This window comes from Caretta caretta, chromosome 17, assembly GCF_965140235.1.
Source record: "Caretta caretta isolate rCarCar2 chromosome 17, rCarCar1.hap1, whole genome shotgun sequence".
Classification (NCBI taxonomy): domain Eukaryota; kingdom Metazoa; phylum Chordata; order Testudines; family Cheloniidae; genus Caretta; species Caretta caretta.
This window is the reverse complement of record NC_134222.1, coordinates 8,669,711-8,691,413: the sequence shown is the minus strand read 5'-3', so window position 1 is coordinate 8,691,413 and position 21,703 is coordinate 8,669,711. Positions and strand designations below refer to the sequence as shown.

General features: G+C 44.2%; 1 protein-coding gene across 6 annotated transcripts in view; it reads right to left on the bottom strand.

Annotated features, from left to right (window-relative positions):
- CUEDC1 (CUE domain containing 1) overlaps positions 1-20,405 on the bottom strand; it is a 124,716-nt gene extending 104,311 nt beyond the window's left edge. For 2 of the 6 annotated variants that reach the window (XM_048823972.2, XM_048823976.2), the window contains exon 1: positions 19,871-19,963. Coding sequence is in view for 1 of the 6 variants with exons in the window: in XM_075120668.1 (XP_074976769.1) it covers positions 19,871-20,380 (510 nt within the window). In the remaining 5 variants the exon portion in view is untranslated. Of the gene's footprint in view, positions 1-19,591; positions 19,613-19,870 lie in introns of those variants that run through there. The other 4 variants (XM_048823973.2, XM_048823974.2, XM_075120668.1 and 1 more) reach the window with 3 other exon arrangements.
- Positions 20,406-21,703: the final 1,298 nt, after the last annotated feature.

The window sequence follows — 21,703 nt, the reverse complement described above, 5'->3', positions numbered from 1 at the left end:
GTTATATCAGAGGAGCTCCCTTGATATAAATGAGAGGGGGGTCCATGAGTGGTCCTTACCTTGGAATTCGCTCCACCGCTCGATCCTGTTAAGTTAACCATCCACAGACACTGCAAAACCAAGGTTTATGGGGAGGAATGTAGTGTATAAGAATAGGTAATATCCTTTTAAATAGTTAATGAGCCCTATAGTGGTATTCACCATGTTCTATTTTAGAAGCTGCCAAAATCCACTCAGAGCTGCAGTATGTCTATGTAGCTAGTTGGGAATTTGTTTTAACAAAATGGGTTCTTTGTCAAAAAATTTTAATTCATCAAAACCAAAACTGTTCACAGGAAAGGGCAGGTTTAAAATTTCCTGTTTCAAAAAAATTTTAGATGAAAAAGGTTAGCAATAGTCAACCAAGGTTAGCCAAGATGGGCAGGAATGGTGTCCCTAGCCTCTTTTTACCAGAGGCTGGGTGTTGGCAGCAGGGGTTGGATCACTTGGTGATGATTGCTTGTTCTGATCATTCCCTCTGGGACACCTGCCATTGGCCGCTGTCGGAAGACAGGATACCGGGTTAGATGGACCTTTGGTCTGACCCAGCATGGCTGTTCTTATAGTCTAATGGTCAACACATCCTGTTTGGGCATTTTTTAAAAGTTCCATTTCTTGGTACAAAATTAAACGTTGCTTTGAAATTTAAGGTTTCAGAGTAGCAGCCGTGTTAGTATGTATCTGCAAAAAGAAAAGGAGGCCTTGTGGCACCTGAGAGACTGATATAATAAATGTGTTAGTCTCTAAGGTGCCACAAGTCCTTTTTTTCTTTTTGAAATTTAAGTTGATTTCTAGTAAAAATAAAAAATAAAAATAAAAGTTTAAAAGGTTGAATGTGAAATGCTTTAATTGACCCAATCCAAAAAAAATTCAGATTTTCTATTTGTGAAAAATTTCAGGATTGACTTTTTGTCTCAATTTGAGATGGGAAAAATTTCAAAATTTCTCAGAGAAAGGGAAAACCATTTCCCACGGTTCTATTACCTAGTCCTTGCATGTTGTGTATATTCAGTAAATATGGTTATTTGGAGGCCATTGGGCTCCTGTAGTTCCTTTATGTTACATTTGTAGTGTAAAGAGCAAAAGACCCAACCAGGAGGGCTGAGGGAATTAATACATTTGCCAGGTGGGAATGGAGAAGTGTTATTTTATAATTATGCTTGCTGGTGGGTATTTATCTGTTCTTTCAATTGGGATCAGCAGTCCCTGATATAATGTAACAATGTGCATAATGACAGGTTTCAGAGTAACAGCCGTGTTAGTCTGTATTCGCAAAAAGAAAAGGAGTACTTGTGGCACCTTAGAGACTAACCAATTTATTTGAGCATAAGCTTTCATGAGCTACAGTTCACTTCATCGGATGCATCCTCCTTAAGGTGCCAAATGTGCATAATGGGAGTCAATACCATGTGATGGGCACCTATTGAGAAGCTCATCAATCAAAACTAATAGAGACAGTATGAAATACAGATACCTTCTAACCAATGTCCTAGAAGCTCTTAATATCAACAGCTTTCAGGAGAAAGTCATTTAACCTCCCAGAAAAAGATCACCTTTCCATAAATTCTATCCAAATAAATCCAAACTTAACAGAGCACTAAAACTCTGCTATAAAATGAGAGGGTGGTTTTTAAAAATCCTACAGAAAGGATCTCATTTTCTATTAAATTCTATGGCAGATTTTTTTTATTTTAAATGGGTCTGGGATTTTCAAAGGAGTTGAAGGGAGATGTCTAAGTCCTTTAGGTTATTGTTTTTGTTAAAAAAAAAAAAAAAAAAGCAGCAGCAGCAGCAGCTTGGGCACCTAAAGTTTTGCTAAATTCATATCTAGGCACCTAAGCAAGCAGGCAGATTTTCAGAAGGACTGACTTAAGAGAAGCTGCCAAGCGTTCTGCCCTTTTGAAAATTAGGCTGTTTACTTGGATGCCTAGATAGGATCTTTATTAAATATGGAAGCCTAATGTTAGATAATCTAGGCCGTATAGGGTTTTAGAGTAATTTCTACAGAACTGTAGAAATTCTTCATAAAATTGAATTGGTTTCATCCCTATTAAGTTCTAGAGGACTTTTCTTTAAGGACCAGCCTTCAAAAATGTACAAGAACCCCTTAAACAGCAACCTATGACTTTGAAGGCCTTTAGCCAGCTAAAAGTAATAATTACCTATACGCAGTTCAAATTGACTGTGGGTTGGAGAGAGCATGGAATAGTTCACTATGAGACAAGGCTCCTTTTAGTCTTAATGTTTACGCGGCTGAAGCAAAGACCATGGCAACCAGCTTTGCCACAAAGCACCGCTCAGCTTGAATTACCGCAAGGAGAAATGTTGAAACACTAAATCCCTCTTCTGTAATGCATCAATATAACCTTTGATTAAAGGGAAAAGGGAAAAAAAAAATCCACGCCAGGCCTTTGCTGCCAGTTGAAGAGCATATTTTCTAAAGTTCACCTGCTGGGAAAAAAAAAGCAGCTGATTTTCCAAAGAGGATTAATGTCCCCTCAGGCACAAGCACAAAATCAAGCAACAGCCCCACAATTTTAGAAGTAATTATCAGAGCTTTCAATGGCCTTTTTTCCCCCATGTAAAATTCTGGAATGCACTCAGGGCCCAATCCACCGTACCCACTGAAGTCAACAGGAGTTTTTCCATAGACCTCAATGGGCTTTGGATCAGGCCCTTTGATCACATCGTAGATGATGAGCACCCTTCAGTAAGAGTTAAAGCACTAAGCTTCAGACACCCCCTTCCCTCCTCTGCCCCCACCCCTAAACTATGAATTGGACCAGTCATCTTTACCATAATGCCCTCCAACTTTCGAGAAACATCTGAGGATCTCTGGTGCTCAGCTATCAAAAACACCTCTCCTCCCACTTGGCGAAAATGTTTATATAAATCTGTGAACAATACCTTTCAGAGGGAGCAATATATATATATATTTATATAATTTATAATTTATATTGTTTTCATTACAAATTCTTAACACTTTGCTTAGAGAAAGCCTTTGAAATATAAAGGCACTAGATACCAGGCTAAAGGAAGGCTGATCTAACTGCTGAGAGGATGTCCTCATGATGCTTTATCATTTTTGTTCTCCAGTTATATAAATCCATGCAGCAAAGTATAGCAGTTTGAATTTCACGTTGGAATGTCTGACCGATGAGAAAAGGAGGGAGAGGGGATACCGGAACTGCATCTAGACTATATCTACACTGCCTTATAGTTGGGATTACACAGGTGTGAAAAACCAGTGCATGCTGCTGTAACTCCCCCACCTGGGACACTGCAGGCACGAAATAAAAGGTTCCCTGTTCACATTAAAGCAGTCCTACATTAACGCAAACTAGGAACCTTTTGGTTTACACTCACAACATCCACAGTGGGGAGTTACAACGCAACACTTTGGGGAACACTGCTAGTCACATCCCCATCATCCGAACTATGAGGCAATGTAGACACGTCTCGCTATAGCTTTGACTGTTTTGATGGGGAATGGCAGATGGCTTGAGACAATCAGTAATGGGACACAGAACCTTTCAACTATAGGTCAATGGTTCGCATTTTCTGCAGGTCAAAAGAGGTGACAGAGGCATCTAATGGCTGGCTCCCGTGGAAGATGCAGCAAATCAGGTGAAGACAACTCAAACATAGGAGGGTTTTTTTCAAATGGGCATAGGAATTGCTGTTTTGAGCTATTTTCCCTCTGGAAAGACCTTATGGGGAGGGATCATGCTTGTGCTACTGATTCCACACATAACCTCTCGGTAACAGCAGGAGGAGCAATGATCTGACATGACCCTGGTCAGTTACTTTCCACTCCTCCTGCAAGCCAAAGAGAACCTGCCATGCGCAAGAGCAGCACAGGGGTCAATTTTTGCTACTGCAGGGGTAGAGATACACACAGGTAAGCCCCACATGGTACATAGGGTCGACCTCATCTAACAACACTGAAGTAAAAGCTATTTGTGCTTTGTCTCTACTAGGGTTTCATATCAGGATTGCCATCTCCATGTAAAAACACACCTCTCTTCACAGTGAGGACACAGCCTAGGTGTTTGCAGGGTGGGGGCCTGCCTACACTAACAAGACGAAGGGTGGAAGGGGAAATAAAGACACTTAGGCAAGAAGTGACATGCTCAAGGTCAAACAACAGGTGAACTATACAAGCTGAAATACATACATGTTGTCAGTACAAATGCTGCAATTCTTTCATAAAAGGCCCTTGCTACAAAATCAGGATAATTAGGGAGGTTTTATTGTTGTTTGTTACATTATATATTTTAGGCCTGGTCTGGAGAGATTTTGTACCAGTACAGCTATTTCAGTTACTAATTTATTGGTAACCAATCACAATTCTATATTGGTAACACACAGTTATACCAGTACAGTCCCTAGTGTGGACACAGTTATACCAGTATAAAGGTTCTTCATACCTTTATTCCCCTTCCCTCTGAAATTAGCTTTACCAGTATAAGCTCCTGCATACAATATAATTGCCTCTATACTAGGGGTTGTTGTACCACGTTAACTATCCTGCGATAGTTATAGAGGTACAATTTGTGTATATAGAGAAGGCCTTAATATGGATACCATTTTTTTAGGAGAGGGGAGGCTTGACCTTAACATTTTAACAAAATACAAAGTATGTTCCAAACTGTGTAAATGAATAGCTATCACTCATGTAGCACATTCAAACTACCTGCCACATAAAGAAGCCTTAAGTTGCTGCAGAATTCCACACGCACTGACAAGAAGACCGGTGGAGCATGCTATGACAACCTGACCACATGCTCAGATAATTAGATTTAAATTAAACCTCGCTGAGATTTGAGCTGGCAGAACTGGTTACATTACTGCTCGATATGAGCTCAGGAGAAGGCATGAAGCTAACGGTCAATCCCAGTTTTAAAAAAAAAATCAGAATCATTATGCTGCTACTAATGAGGTGACACCTTTAAATTTATTTTGGATTTAAGACATTATTGGGCAGATCTTTATGATAAAAAACAACCAGCAAAGGCATCTGGCTGAAAAACAGTGCAAATATCTGTAGCCATTACAGAAGTGTTCAGAGCTGTGGACACGGAGAAATGTCAGATTTTATTGACTAAATTTTCTCTGTCTCCCTTAGGAGAGAATATAATGCATCAATTCTTTGTGCAGCTCAATCCCCCCAAATTGCCTTTGCAGAATCTTTACACCTGTCTTCACCTCACTCAATATTTTCACACCATGAGGCACTTAACCTGATTTGGATATTTTACCCTAAATGGAACCATATGTGAGACGTGTTACTCAGGGAACCCAAATGCAGCTGAGCTCTGGGAACTTCTGGACCATTTGAACCATTTCACCCATCCTTGAGGTCATTGTTTGAAATGCTGATCAAGGCGGTAGCGACAGAACACTGTCATCCCTCTGATGGATGTTGGTCACCTACTTAAGAAAAATGAATGGTCTCGAGTCCCATCCTTAGTAGGGAGGCATGCATAATAAAGCCACCAAACTGGATGCAGCACGCCTGGCAAATTCAGAAGGGAGACAAAGGACTGAACAGGACACAGATGAAAATCCTCACTCACCCCTCCTCCAGACCAGGAGTGAGGCCTGCAAAAGCTCACACAGTCTGTGCTCTGAATGGACAGATTGAAGGGCTTACATATTCAGCACCATCTGCAATCGCCAAGGACACCATCTTCACATCTGGGGGCCTGAATCAAGCTCCTAAATCCAGATTTAGACACCTCACATGGCCAGTGAGACCCGTGTGTTGTCAGCACCACTGACAAGGAGGCTATTCTTTAGGTGCCCAAATCTGGACGTAGGAGCCTAACCTCAGGCCCCCACATCATTCAATACAGCAGTGATGAGCACAATATGACTCATGAGACCCTAAACAGAATACAAGAAAGTGTTCCAAAATCTCCATCTAAATACCTGTGAAACGTTGAAAAGTGAGAGGGGTGTAGAAGTGTGATATTTACTCATATTGATTGCAAAGAAGATGGTGGGAGAATTATTCTTCTTAAGGCCAGTGTTTGCTGATGGAGCAGCCTCAGATACAGGAAGATGTGTGGGTGGGCAGGGACAAGAAATATGGAAAGTCTGAGCACTGGAGAAGAAGCAGATTAACAATCACTGTATTTTAATTTCCCTTTATTTACAATACTGTTTCCATTCTCTTTTTACTTCAACCTCCCCCTCACCAAAAACCCCAACTTTTCTATCCCATTTAAGTTTGGTCTCAGCAAAGGGCTTGAATACACTTGGAAGTTAACACAGAAACACAGGACACAGCACTGACCTCTTGTGTCATCAGGTCCATCCTGTGCTATCTCAAGCTGTCCAAGTAGGGTGTGAACTTAAAGCACAATAGCAGTGTCTGTACAACTCCATGTGTGGACATTCTTATTCCGGAGCAAAAGTGCCTTGTTACTGTTTAGTTTAACTCACTTTTGTTGGCATAGCCCCAAAGTGGAGAGACAGCCTACACCAATGGAAGTGGGTTTTCCAATGGCATAGAAACACCACCTTCCCCAACTAGGTTAGCTAGGTCAACAGAAGGCCTCTTCCATCGACATAGCTGTATCTACCCTGGGGATTTTGTGGCCGTAACTATGTTGGTCAGGGTGGTTTTTCACATCCCTGACCGACGTAGTTATGCTGACATTACTTTACGTGTAGACCAAGCCTCAGTCCCACTGACTTCCACTGAGTCACAATTTTTAAGTGCCTGCAAGCTAGATTTACAAAGGTATTAACTATAGCCACCCAGTGGAATTCATAAAAGCACCTAAGCAAATTAGGCACCTAAATCCCATTGATTTCACTGGGAGTTAGGCAGCTAACCTGAACCCATCTGCATCCTTAAGTGTCTTTGCAAATCTACACGTTACACACTTTTGAAAATTTACCATAGGCATTTTTTCAGTATAAACCGGCCTTTAATCACTTATGCTTAAATTGATTAGGGCAGGTTGGAGCTACAATGAAATCACAATGTCCATAAAAAATTTGCACCAGTTTAACTGATTTAATTTAAACTGGTGTCACTTACCCACGTAGACATGTCCTTCGCTAACACATCCTAACAACATACTTTTTATCCTTGCCTAGACGGGGCCTTAGAACACGTCCGCTAACTCTAACAAGATACGTTTAAATCCTAGTGAAGACAAAGCCCTTCAAGAAGTCTCTTGCTTCCTCGAGATTATTCCTAATTCTCATTTACACTCTGTGTGTGTCTGATAAATTACCACAGGCCAAACACTAAACTGCCGCCTCCTACAGATTGGAGACATCCATCCCCAAGGCAAAGGCCATCTGAAACACTTGTGCTGCCTACGGCATTTGTGCGGGGAAGAGGAGAACCGTAAAAAGGTGAAGCATCCCCGACCAGCCAGGACTCCATGCGGAAACAAGCATCCCACAGATGACAGCAAGTCTGCTTCTCATTGCCCAGGGAGATCACGCAGTGCGCTCATGTGATTTGGTGTCTTGTTTACCTGGGGGGCTGGAGCTGAGGATGTCAGCTGGAGACAATGGCTGGATTCCTTTGTGAAACTACAGGAGGAGTTTTTTTGATTTGTAGATCACAGAAGTTACTGAAGGAGAAGACCTACGCCTGGTCTACACCTAAAACTTAGATCGACCTAGCTACCTCCCTCAGGGCTGTGAAAAATGTTGTGCCCTATGTGACATAGTTAGGTCAACCTAACCACTGCTGTAGATGCAGCTCAGTCCATCAACCTGGCTACCACCTCTTAAGGGGCAGATTTACTACAGCAGTGGAAAACCCCCTTCCATCACCATAGCAACGGTCTATACTACAGCACTACAGGGGCACAGCTGTTTTGCTGCTGCACTTGTAGTGTAAACTTACCTCCATTAGGTTACCAAATCCATTTCCTGTGCCACCCCAGGGCAGGCTAGGATTGTCCCTCACAGTGGGTTTCCTAGTTTTTTGTCCAATTGCATTTTTAACTGACACTAACTCCATGAAAAAAGAACGAGGAGTACTTGTGGCACCTTAGAGACTAACAAATTTATTTGAGCATAAGCTTCATGGGCTAAAACCCACTTCATCAGACGCATGCAGTGGAAAATACAGTAGGAAGATATATATATACACACACACACACACAGAACATGGAAAAATGGGTGTTGCCATACCAACTACTGTATAACGAGAGTAATCAGTTAAGGTGAGCTATTATCAGCAGGAGAAAAAATACCTTTTGTAGTGATAATCAGGATGGCCCATTTTCAACAGTTGACAAGAAGGTGTGAGTAACAGTAGGGAGAAAAATAAGCATGGGGAAATAGTTTTACTTTGTGTAATGACCCATCCACTCCCAGTCTTTATTCAAGCCTAATTTAATGGTGTACAGTTTGCAAATTAATTCCAATTCAGCAGTTTCTCATTGGAGTCTGTTTTTGAAGTTTTTTTGTTGTAGTATTGCGACTTTTAGGTCTGTAATCGAGTGAACAGGGAGATTGAAGTGTTCTCCGACTGGTTTTTGAATGTTATAATTCTTGACGTCTGATTTGTGTCCATTCATTCTTTTACGTAGAGACTGTCCGTTTTACTCATTTTTTCATGTTCTCTGTGTGTATATACAATTTTCCTACTGTATTTTCCACTGCATGCATCCGATGAAGTGGGTTTTAGCCCACGAAAGCTTATGCTTAAATAAATCTGTTAGTCTCTAAAGTGCCACAAGTACTCCTCGTTCTTTTTGCTGATACAGACTAACACGGCTACCACTCTGAAAACTAACTACATGGTTTCCACTACTTTCCCTGAGAGATTATGCTACAATCCACTAAATTTCACTATTGGGAAATTTCTCCTGAGATTGATTCAACCTAAATTTCCTTTTCTGAACTCCATCCCACTATCCCCTATTCCCATTCTAAACAATCCCCCTCCTCCAAGACACCTTTAAGAGACTTAGCATAACTCTCCATGTCCCCCTTCAAAAAACTAAGTCTTAACTAGGAAACTGATGACAACTGTCAGCAATGGATCCTGTGAAACCACTCCTAGCAGATATAAGACCAGCATAGCTGGAGAAAGCACAATGGCAGCTCCTTGAACTCTACTAATGGTTTCTGCAAACCATTTTCAGTACTGATTCAGAGAACCCTATTGTTAATAGCCACTGTCAAGAGCCATCAGTACATTTCCAAACACAATGGGTGCTATAATTATCATTTGGCCAAGTAACACATTACCCTCCTGTCAAAACTTTCCTCAAATCAGGCTTCTTGGCCTTAAAGGTCTCTATTGCTCTTCTCTGAATTCCCTCCAGTTTCATAGAAGTGTAGGACTAGAAGGGACCTCAAGAGCTCCCCTGGACTAGATAACCTTGTACAACCTTCCTGAGCAGAAAGCAACCAGCAAAATATTCAGGCTTCAAACTTGGGTCTTACACCATTCCAGGAACACTAAAATTCTTTTAAAAACCTCCAAAACTGTATTGAGGCTTTGAACAAAACAGACAAGCTGTTCAGTGAAAGGATTGGGGCTTACAGATTTGATACTGCAGAAGCGCTGACTTCGCCTTACACACACACATACACACGAGTCGCCAGAAGAATTCACTTACTGGCATCACCAGGTATAGCTCACATAAGCACTGAAGGGGATTTAAGCAGCAGTGCATTCCATTTAGGTCATGGAACACAGATTTTCCTCTTAATTCAATATAAATTGGCTTAGTTAGGAACTGATCCATTTTATATTCTATAAGGCAGTAGTTCTCAAACTTTTGTACTGGTGACCCCTTTCACATAACAAGCTTCTGAGTGTAACCCCCCTTATAAATTCAAAACACTTTTTTATATATTTAACACACTTATAAATGCTGGATGCAAAGCAGGGATTGGGGTAGAGGCTGACAGCTTGCGACCCCCCCCAATGTAATAACCTTGCGACCCCCTGAGGGGTCCTGACCCCCAGTTTGAGGACCTCTGCTACAAGGCATCTAACACCTTCTGGGTGCCGTCACTTTCACTGCAGTGGGGTGTGAGAAGGAATACTTCCCGGGCACACAAATACTATGGTAATGCAGGCCATAATAGTACCTAGATAGTTTAGATTAGAGAGGAATCAGAAAGGAGTCAGGAGCCAATTTCAGGTTCTGTTAGTCATATGGATTATTTAGAGAAATTAATGCATACCACTGAAACTAAGCTTTGTTGTTGTGGCTGAAAAAGGTGCATTTTTACCGCAAGATAGCAAATGCATGATAGCTTATCCCACTGTAAAATCCCAGGGGAGATAAAGCATGATAATTTTTGTCACAGGGTAGCTGGGTGAAGTCAACCACAGGTGGAGCTGCATCTTGTCTCCAGTAGGATTTTATAGAGAGATAGCAAATGCACATAAAAGTAACCTTTTTTCTAGCAGTAAAGACAAAGCCTTATTTTCAGTGCGGGATACACTGAATAGCCATAGCTATCTTTTCAAAATAGCCATATCCTATTTTGTTAAACTAGCAATGATGGGAACAGATATGTAAGAAGGGCAGAAAACAGTTATTTGTGGTCTGATCCTCTGAGGTGTTGACTATCCTCAATCCTCACTAACATTCATGGGCATTGAGCATCTTGGAGAATGTTTAGCACATCCCAGTGGCAAACCCAGGCTGTTTTAAGCACTGTACTTTTTCAATTTACCCAGGAGCAACAGGAGCTCCCTAATCCTTATTTTATTAAAGGCATATTTACCAGTTTGTCCACCTACTCTTATTCTTATTGGTAACAGCAGAATGCTGCGTTTTCATTGTTAGAAGGAGATGTAGTTTTGCATGCTTTTTTAAAAAAAGAATGGATATTAAAAAAAAAAAATTAGCCATGCAATGCACGCGCCCAGCGGGTCGTGGACATTTTTTGAAGGAAATGTTTGATCTCAAACATTTTCTCAGAGATAGTTTATCAACTGGCTAATCTGCTAGTAAAATTTTTTGCTGAGAGCCAAAAACGTAAATGGGGCCAGTTTTAGGGGAAATGAAGACAAACATCATGGCAATGATTTGCTGGTCAGTTTCATGTGTATATCATCTCCAAAAAATCTTTTAATTATGTTGTTCTACATCAAGTCCAAGGCCTTTTTAAATGGAAATAGTTCCGAAGCTCAAGGGTTAACCACAAATACTTTGGCATGCAAAGGATCTGTGTCACATTTTTTAAGTTAAACTCTGTGATGTTCTTAACTAAGATTTCATTGGTTTAAAATGCAATATTCCCTTAAATACCAGTAAAATAACAGAACTGTGTGTTCACAACATAAAGACTTCCCAGTAGTCTGAGAAACTACCAGAAAATAATTCTATCCACATAACTAAGGCCCTACCAAATTCACGGACATGAAAAACGCATCCCGGACCATGAAATCTGGTCTCCACCCGTGAAATACGGACTTTTGTATGGTTTTACCCCATACTATACAGATTTCACAGGAGAGACCAGTGTTTCTCAAATTGGGGTCCTGACCCAAAAGGGAGTTGCAGGGAGGTCACAAGGTTATTTTAGGGGGGTCACAGTATTGCTACCCTTACTTCTGCGCTACCTTCAGAGCTGGGCGGCCGGAGAGTGATGGCTGCCAACGGAGGGCCCAGCTCTGCAGGCAGCAGCACAGAAGTAAGGGTGGCAATACCATACCATGCCGTCCTTCCTTCTGCACTGCTGCTGGTGGCGGTGCTGCCTTCAGAGCTGGGCTCCTGGCCTGCAGCCGCCGCTCTCCAGCTGCCCAGCTCTAAAGGCAGTATCACCAGCAGCAGCAGCACAGAAGTAAGGGTAGCAGTATTGCAAACTCCCCTACAATAACCTTGCGAGACCCACACAACTCCTTTTTGGGTCAGGACCCCTACAATTACAACACCAAGAAATTTCAGATTTAAATAGCTGAAATCATGAAATTTATGATTTTTAAAATCCTATGACTGTGAAATTGACCAAAATGGACTGTGAATTTGGTAGGGCCCTACACATAACTGTATACTGTTTGAAAATCAGACCCTAATCCACGAAGGGGAATGGTTAAGCATGAAAAGCTTTATTTATTGATACTACAGCCCCAATTCTGCAGCCACTCCTCAGGTAGCGCTTATGCTGAGTTCCATGGGTATTCCATGCACAGAGTAGGTGCAGAACTGGAAGCATTACTGGAATGTTCACTAGGAGCCTGATCTTGCAATTGGATCTGAACTCCTATTGGATCAGGCCTTAACACACTTAAGCTACATCCCTATGAGCTAGGGATATACTACCCAGCTCATGTACGCATACTCATGCTAGTGCTCACTGAGCTACTGTGCTAAAAGAAACAGTGTAGCCATGACAGCATGGACAGTGGCAGCACGGTCTAGATGCCCCAAGTACAAACCTGCCTGAACCAACCAATACTGCAGCTACACTACTATTTGTAGCTCACTAGCTCAATGAAAGCTAGCTCAGGTACATCTATGTAAGCCACAAATCACATTCCTAGCTCTCAGTGTAGATACAGCCTTAGCGTGAAACTGGAAACTCCTCAGTCTCTGCAGAATAGTGTCAGCCCCTATTCAGCCGGGCAGGGAGTGAGTCCTGTTGGGGTTGCGACTCTGGCCACTTAGTTGGGGAGAAGGAGAACAGAAGCTACTTGCTTGATGCTCCCACTGTAAGTGAGTAGGCAGGGAATGGAAGGAGCCTGGCTCCGGCTCCTCCCCCACTCACTGGCCAAAGGAGGTGCCTGGGCACACAGCAGGGAGCAAACACATGAAAAGGGGTGAAATTACTTCCTCCCTCCCACAGCAAGGGGACAACAAGGGTAGAACTGTGACTCTGTCGCAATTTGTTCTCCCGGCTGCTCCCAGAGTGGTGCAGGGCACCCACGATCCTGAAGATCTTCCAAGTGGGGTACTGCAAGAGTGGGAGGTGCCCCAAATCAGTGCTGGCAACTCCAAAATTCTGTACTATAGACATAGCAGGAGAGACCACTAAAGTCATGGTACAGCACAGAATCTCCATGGCATATGTTTCCAGCCATGAGACACACAACTGAAGTCTCCATCCCAGCACGTTTCAAAAGTTATGACTAAAAGAATTGCATAGACAATTTTGTGTATAATTCATCATTTACATTGAGGTTCTACGCAACGATGGCACAAGAAAGCAGTAATTAGAACCAATACAAATTAACCAGCTAGCTCACACTTCTTTGCAGTGCCAATTGTTGCCCCAAAGACACTTTTGTGAACCCTGATTTAAAAGCAAAGCCTGGGAGATAACTGATTGGCAACTCAACAATACGCTTAAAATAATTATCAAGACCCTCTGGACATTGGGCCAATAAAAGCACAAACCAGGTTACAGCAAGAGGAATGAGACACTGAGCATACTGCGTGTTCTGACAGAATGGAAATCAACAGGAAGAGTTACAGATCTTAATGAACATGCTCAGTCCTACTGTCCCTCTCAAAGAATTTTTTTTAAAACAATGACAGGTGGTACCAACTTGGATTATTAGAGAGAAAATCCCCAAACCTGTACAATGTTTTAATTTAAACACCCCAAAAAAATAAAAATTAAAAGGATTTCCTAAGACATCATCTTATCCCTATGTGATGAATTTGGAGTTGCTCTGCAGTTTATGAATGCTATATATTGGCCTGGTGACCGGAGCGTTTATTATATGAATCTACTGGGTTACCGCAAAGCAGGACTGTCTGGGAAAACAGGCAAACGGAAAGAAAAGAATGGCTCAGGATAGCCACCTCTCAGCAAACACATAAGAGCTGTTAAGGAACAATGCCAGGACTACTAGCTTTGATGATTTTTGCCTCCTCTCCAGCTAACCGCCAGGATTGGTTTGCACCACAAGGTCAGAGCCAAGGAACACAAAAGAACTATAGCAGGGTTTAAAAGGAACCTTCGGGGGGGAACCAGAGTGAGACATAGGACTTTGCTGGGGTGTCTGGAGAAGCTAGGCCTGCCTACTTCGCCATCAGGAGATGGTATGGCTCTAAGTAAGATACACATGCATGTAGATTGTTGTTTTAAAATCCTCTCTCTCTAACTGCTAAAATAAACAGTGCTTTGGTTTAAGGAGACTATCTGGCCACTGTATGCCACTGGTCAGAGACTCCCAAAGGGAAGAACTGCAGGTACCCAAACTCAGTTGGACCTGCAGGGTAAAAGTGGTGAATACACAGAATACTGTCAGCCAGGACCTGGTCTAGGAATGAAAGAATTGCATAACTCCACCCTGAGATAGGTTAAGGCACGAAATCTGAGACCACAGAGGGTGTGTTCGGAGATACCAGGAAGGGAACAGAGGTGCAGCTAGCCTCACACAACCAATGAATTATATTCCGCAACAAGTTGGCCCAACTCATTTTTAACACCCTATGCCAACCGCACGGGAAGTCAACACAAGATAGAGAGTCACGCAGAGTGCACAGCACTTCACTCTCTCAGAACAGGAGCAAATGGTTTAGCCTGTACTGGCCTCCTACTCCAGCAACCATACTTATATAAAAGAAAGGCAGCGTGACCCAGTAGTTAGGGCAATGGACTGGGAATCAGCTCTGGGTTCTGCCACTCACTTACTGTGTGACCATAGTTGGGCAATTCACTTCCCCACCCTGTGCCTCTGTTATCCCTCTAGCCCTTTGTCTTGCCTATTTAGATTGCAAGTTGTTTATGGCAGAGCTATATGCTGCATAAATTGACCTTTTCATTGTAATGAATGTATGTATTCCACAAAAAACTGTGTTAAGAGACTCTGGACAAAATCGGATGTGATCATGTAATTAAAGGCTGTATCGTAATATATATGCACAAGGGGGCAACTTAATTCTGGCATTTCCTAACTTTTGAATGCTTGACTTTGGAACCTTAATAATGTTATTTTAACATAGGTTCTTGTGTGTGTGTCAATTACTAGATTTTTAAGAAAAGCAAACACCATCAAAATGGCATCATATTGACACCCACGTGGGTCATCATCAGGGTTAGAACCTTTAGATCCACTGCACAGACTTCTGCCACTTGAGCTAATGGAGTAACTGATAAAAGTAGTAGGTATCGTCCTCTGTGGGGGCCAGAATTAGAAGGAGAGGAGATATACACTTTGTCAGTGGGTTTCTCAGACATTTGCTGACACCAGAGGTATGGTGAGACCCAGGAGTCTTAGGTTCCATTCTGGAAGGGAATGTAATAGAAAGCAGAAATTCTTCTGTCCATTCCCCCACAAGCTTGCACCCTTCTACCCAGTCCCCTCCAACCTGCCCGTTCCAGTCCTGTCTCTTCCCCACCACTGGCTCCTTCCCTACCCCATCCCAGTCTTCACTCCTCACGTTTCTCATCCCAGTCTCAGTCTCCCTGCCCAGCTAGCCCTAATTCCCCCCACCTCCTGTCTCCTTATCCTATTGTCTCTTATCTCCTCTCAACCCCCAAGGCTCCTAGTCTTCTGCCCTGGGTTCCTCATCTAATAACAGTCTCCCCCTCAGTGCCCTTTCCCCTCCCAGCTCCATGTCCCAGTCTCTCTGCCCAGCCAGTCCCAGTTCTCCCCCTGCAGCCCAACTCCTTATCAGATTTCCCCCTGCCCATGCCCCCCTTACTGGTCCCTAGTTCCAGTCTCCTTGTCCAACCAGTCTCAGTCTCTTCCCTCCCCCGCCCCACAGCTAAATGTCTGATCTGTGTTACCACCAGCCAAGTGGCTCTCAGTCCCACATTGTTTAAAGTGTGAGTGTGGTGGGTGGGGAGGAGTCACAAAGAATCCAAGACCTGGCCAAAAAACAAAACAAAAAAACCACAAAAACCATTAAGAGTCAAGCTGAAGGTGGCTGAGGAGCGCACATTAACAAATGTTTCAGCAAAGCTACTGCTCCCAGATTGTAACAGCTCCCTCACATTTTTCTCAGACTGCTGCAAGCACCAAAATCCCCTCCTCCCCATTTCCCTCACTGGATCCCAGTCCCAGTCTTCCCTCCCTAGCTCCCAATTCCAGCCTCCCTTTCACCCTGCCCAGTTTCTCTCACCCCTCTTCCAGTCCCAGACTCCTTATCCCAATCAACTCCTTTCCTTCCTCACTAGTACAGCTTTTGTCCCCTTTGCATTTGGCTCACACAGCTTCCTTCTCCACATACCTAAGTGTCAGAGACGGCACAGGAGAGAAAGGCTCTTTGCCCTTAGTTCCGGGGCCAGCCCCAGTGGAGCTGGGAGCAGCCATTACAGGGAAAGTCTGGCTTTCCCTGTAGGCCTTAAAGGCTGGAACACGTTCAGACATTCTCTGGGGATGATGCATGCGCAGTCACGCATAGAAGCTGCAAGAGGCTCAGTGAGGATGGAATCTTCTCTGATTTTAGCTGCTAACATCAAAGAAATCTATGTCTGGGAACTTGGTCACGGAGATGGCAAAAGGCACATCCCTGATAGAAAGGTCATCCCCCTGCCAAATTTCAAGCTGCTGTTCAAAGAAAAGATCTCCAGAGTTTGTTGTTTTTTTTTTAACATAGGCTAAAGGGAAATATTTGGTTTGCCTCATTCTTGGAAATGGCTGTACTGCTGTGACTGAAATTTTCTAAAAACAAATGAGCCAAAGGCAGGTACCCAACATGTAAAATTTTAGCACAAACAGTTAAAGTTCGGAAAAGCTATATGCAACTGAAAACGGGAATGTCAAGCAACCTTAACAGAAGACAGCACTACCAGCTCTGCCTACAGTTAGAGGATTTTTCTAATCTCCAAACATTTGCACCCTACAAACCTGGGAAAGCAGGGAAGGACAGCACTCCCAGTGACTGTTATTGGGAAGTGCTTCATTCCCACTTTCTAACATTAGAGGTGATCACTTTTAAATTCTCACCACAACTGCTAGAAAGTTCTATTCAGATTAAAGATGAGCATATAACATTCTCAGTTCAGCAGACAGAGCTTCCCTGTAGCAAGAGACACAAAGGGACCAAACTGGGGCAATTAAAAGCAACACCCCCTACAATGACCTAGACCCCAGACCCTGTCCCCTAACATGCTCCTTGTCAAAGGGGAAGGAGCCAGCTATAACAGGAGACAGTGTGTGGTTGGCTGCTAAAAGACTTCCCACCTCCTAGTCTACATTTATACTGTGTTCCATCACTACAGAGTTTGAGCAACCAATGTCTGCACCCCCTGCTGGAGGCTGGTAGTAGATGCTAGTGGGAGCTGGCTCAAGAAGTACAGCCAAACTAGCTGTATATAGCTATATGCAGTATGCATAACATCTCCACCACTGAGAATAGGTTTCTGGGAGAGGAATGGGTACTAGAAAGGTGATACATGCTTTGCAATTGCAAACCCTGGAAGAGATGAGAAGCAGCAGCCAACCTCCAGATGCATAAAATTATTAATTATATTAGAGTTACCAGAAGGCCCTAATCAAAATCAGGGCCCCATTGTGCCAGGCTCTGTCCAAATACAGAGGAAGATACAGACCACGCCCAGAGTCTGCTTACTATCACAGAAGCATTTACTTTCACCACTGCCACGGTGTTGATTTTTTCTTTTGTTTTATAGTATGCAAAAATAAATTAATGCAAATACATAGGGGGCACTAACTGCTTGAAATAACAAACAGCAATGCAGTGAGTGCCAAGAATAATTAGTGTGCCAGTTCCAAACACCACAGCTTACTGTAGACCACTGCAGGATATAAACATCCTAGCCATTCTTAAGCCCTTCTGAGCTGCTCATTTCACCCTATCTATTCTAATTCTCTTGTTAGACTGTTAGCTCCTTCCACGTAGGAACTACCTCTACATTGTGTTTTGTATGGTCCTAGGTACACCATCAGCACTTTTTATATCTATAAAGAAAAGTAAATTTTGATGATCTGAGAGAATAGACTCCTGTGGCTCAGCCTGTCAAAAAGAAACCTTTCCCATAGGCGCATATTAAAAATTACACCCACAAGTCTAAGATCTAGGACCCTATCCTACTTGCCTTAGACATGTGAATAGTCCCCTGTCCTCAGTGTAAATACTCAAATGGGGGAGGGGGTCTGAAAACAAATCTAGAAGCTGCTAGGTAAGATACCATAGGAAAACAATCCCATACAGGCAGTGATGGGTAGACAATTAACATAATACCATAATTCTTTTCCATCTTTAACTTCTATCAAAGTCCCAAACAGCTTCAGTACATTGCAATGTACAAAATGCAAATTTAGCTTGAGTGAACTGGAGCTAAGAGCTAAGTCATTCTATGAAAAAACTATCTTCATATATCTACTACAAGACTTCCACTGTAATTTTTTTCCCCAAATACCTCACATTTTAGTTGCTGAAATTTTGGTTTTGAATCCAGATATACAGGTCAACCATCTGGTGACCTGACTGGATGAGAACAATTTCATTGAGATAGGTCTATGGAATAGAATTACATTGCAGAATAATGGTTTCATATCACTCAATAAACACCATGGCAAAGACGAAGTAACTAATCAAAAGCATTTGACAGCAACTTGAGCATATATTTTTAGAGCGGCATACATTTCTCCTACAGCAATTACTTTATTGATATTCTACCAAACATATGGTTAATGGTAAAAAGAAAAGGAGGACTTGTGGCACCTTAGAGACTAACCAATTTATTTGAGCATGAGCTTTCGTGAGCTACAGCTCACTTCATCGGATGGTTAATGGTGTGTCACTTTGTCTGACAGACAAATGCGCAACAACACTACGATAGCAATACAAAAATGCAGCATTCTGATTGGCTTAGAGTGATTCAGATAATTAGAAACTATTTGGGCCATAAAAGTACAGCTCTAAAACAAACAAACAAAATATGAATAAGTCACTTTGCCATTGGGTGCATGTTTGAACTCCTGTATTTACTAAAGGGCAACCATCCAGAAATCCCATTAGCAAAGTATTGGTCCCAGGTGATAGAAAATGGACAAGATTTCTTGATCAGTTGATTTTAATGGACTTAAGCCTTTAAGACATATCAACAATGAACAACAGGACAACTTCTTCCCCTGCATAAACATGCCTCATTCCTCTTCTGTCATCAATTAAAACAAACAGCCCAGGGTTATAAAACTATACAGCCAATGTAGCCAAAACACCAAATCCTGCTACAGGTTTTTCGACTTGGATTTCTAGTCATTCAACTTTTTTTGTATCTTTGCAAAAATAATAATATTTTGAAACAACACAAAGGAACCACAGCTGAACAACAACCTGTAAAGAAAGCCGGGCTAACCTTAGTAAGGCTCCAGAGGCGTGTGGAGATTTGGGAGTGGAGGGGGGAAATTCTCCTGCTTGGAAACAGAATGGCCAAGATTCCTGGGGTTCACTCACCCCCTCCCCAAGCGCTGGCCGCTGCCTGTCCCACAAAACACCCCCCACCCCAGAGGGATCCCAGGGGCAGGCGGGGGAAACGCTCACACATGGCTCCAGCTAAGCGGGGGGGACGGACGCGGCTAGCGACGGAGCCCACGACCCGTGGGACGGGAAAGGTGCCACAGCGCCCTAGCATGGAGAGAAGTCCCCTCCCCCACCCCAGCCATGCCCCTTGCCCTCACCTCATTGCAAACGCCCCTTCTCCCCGGGCCAGGCGGGGATAACCTGGAAAATCCCCCTCAGGAAAACCCGCCCGGCCGGGCGAGCCCAGCCCGGTGAGGGCCTCTGCCCGCCTCCGCCCGCTCGCAGCCCCCGACGCGCCGCGGGAGCGTTGCCTTGGCACTGCCCCGGCCCGGGCGGCCGCGCAGGCTCCGGCTCCGGCCGGGGCAGCGGGAGCGGGGGGCTGCCCCGGCCGGACAAAGGCAGCTCCCAAGTCCCCCCCATTCCTGCCGCTTCCTTACCCGGCTGCCGCGGCGGCTGCTCCCCGGGCTGCTGGCGAGGGCGCTGGGGCAGAGGCGGGCTCCGCGCCGCCCGCGGCTGGAGAGGGGCTGAGGGGGCGGGCGCTGCCCCGGGAGCCGTTGAGGCGGGAGGCGGGGGGGGGGGGGAGACAGGCGCGCGCGCGCTCGCTCGCGAGCTCCCCGGGAGTTCGGCTCCGAGCTCGCCGCACGCCGCCGCCCGCGCAGCTCGCAGGCTGGGAGCGGGGAGAATGGGGCGGGGGGGGCGCCTCGGAAATGGCAGGGGCTCCGCTCACGCTCCAGCCCGGGAGGGAAAGGCGAGCCCGGCGGCTTCCTAGCGGCCGGCTGCCTGAAGTGCAAACGAGCTCCTCCTGCCCGGCCCGCCGGTGGGACGGAGCTAGCAGGAGGCGCGGGGAGAGACAGGCGCAGCATCCATGGGCAAGAGCCCTGCGATTTCCTCAGCCAGGCTCCTCTTTGTGGTACCAATGCACCGCCCAGGGCCCAGTCTCTAGCCATGAGCGAACCCCGGGGGGGCAGGGAATCGACATTCCCCCCGGCACAGAAGGGGGAAATGAAGGAGCCCAGAGGTTAAGCAACTTGCCCAAGGTCACGGAGTGGAGTCAGTCTCTTGATTAAAATTCAGGTGTGCCTGGCTCCCAGGACCCATTGGTAAGCAGCAGCTGTTGTCTCACCTCTGTACCTGAGAGCAAGTATTTGTGTGGCATGAGACAGCATTGTACTGTAGTTACTTAGGGAAAACACAATGAGCCAAATGCATCCCCAGAAGCAGGCCCCTGAAATTGACGAGGGTTCTCAGCCAGTCTTCAGAGATTCTGGACTGCACAGCCTTCTGCACTGCAAAGTGTGAGGGGTTCACCAAAGTGGTGAGGCGCCCTACAGAAAAGGGAATGGGGGAGGATCCCAATGTGGGAACAGTTGAGAACCACCGCCATAGAATTCCGCCAGAAGAGGACTGGGCATCATGTTGCCTCTCTTGATAGTGACCTTTACCTGCAGTGGCAGGAAACAGAAGCTAAAGGGACTAGAAAGGGCCAGAGAATTTAGAATAATGTGCACAATGTGCCTACTGACTAGGGCGAGAAGAGCATTTAACTTTGGCCTATCCTGAATGTGGAACATACCTTTTAAGAAGCAAAGGTGTAAATATTTATATTATGGTGGCGCCCCGTGGCCCAACGTTTAGAATGCCCGGTTGCTGCTCGGAGTTATGCTCCACCGTGTGCTGTGGTGCTAATGCTGAAGAGACTATGGAATCCACTACAGAAGCTTCAATAGAAGGGTCAGGTAAATTCTAGGTTGTCGGTTACCATAGCAATAGGTAGGGACTAAGGCCCTGAATAGAATTTGTCTCAACAACATTCTGGGAATGAGCTTATGTTGGCATAGCACTTTTTGTCCTGAAGGCTCCCAACACACTTTGGGATTGTCCGTAAATTAAATAAGGTATTGGGGGGCGGGGGGAGGGTCCTTAATTTTGCATGTTTGTTTCAGTATTAATGAGGGGTGGGTAGGTCTTGAAAATCGCCAAAGAAGTGTTACCTAATTTATGGACATCCCCTTTACAAGCAACTAGCTTTACTGAGCACCATCATGGTGTGGATATAGAATAAAGAAGAGGACAGTTCCTCCCCCTCCCCCTAAGGGCTTAAGGTGAGATGCAGTCTATAATAGGGGATCACTTCAACCACAGATAAAAAGGTGCCATCTCTGGTGTGTAACTTGGCAGTGTCTTTGACAGCTCCCATCAACATCACATAACAGTTTAGGACAGGAAGTGATCTTTTCTAACAAATTACAGAAGAAGCTCAAAGTAGAATA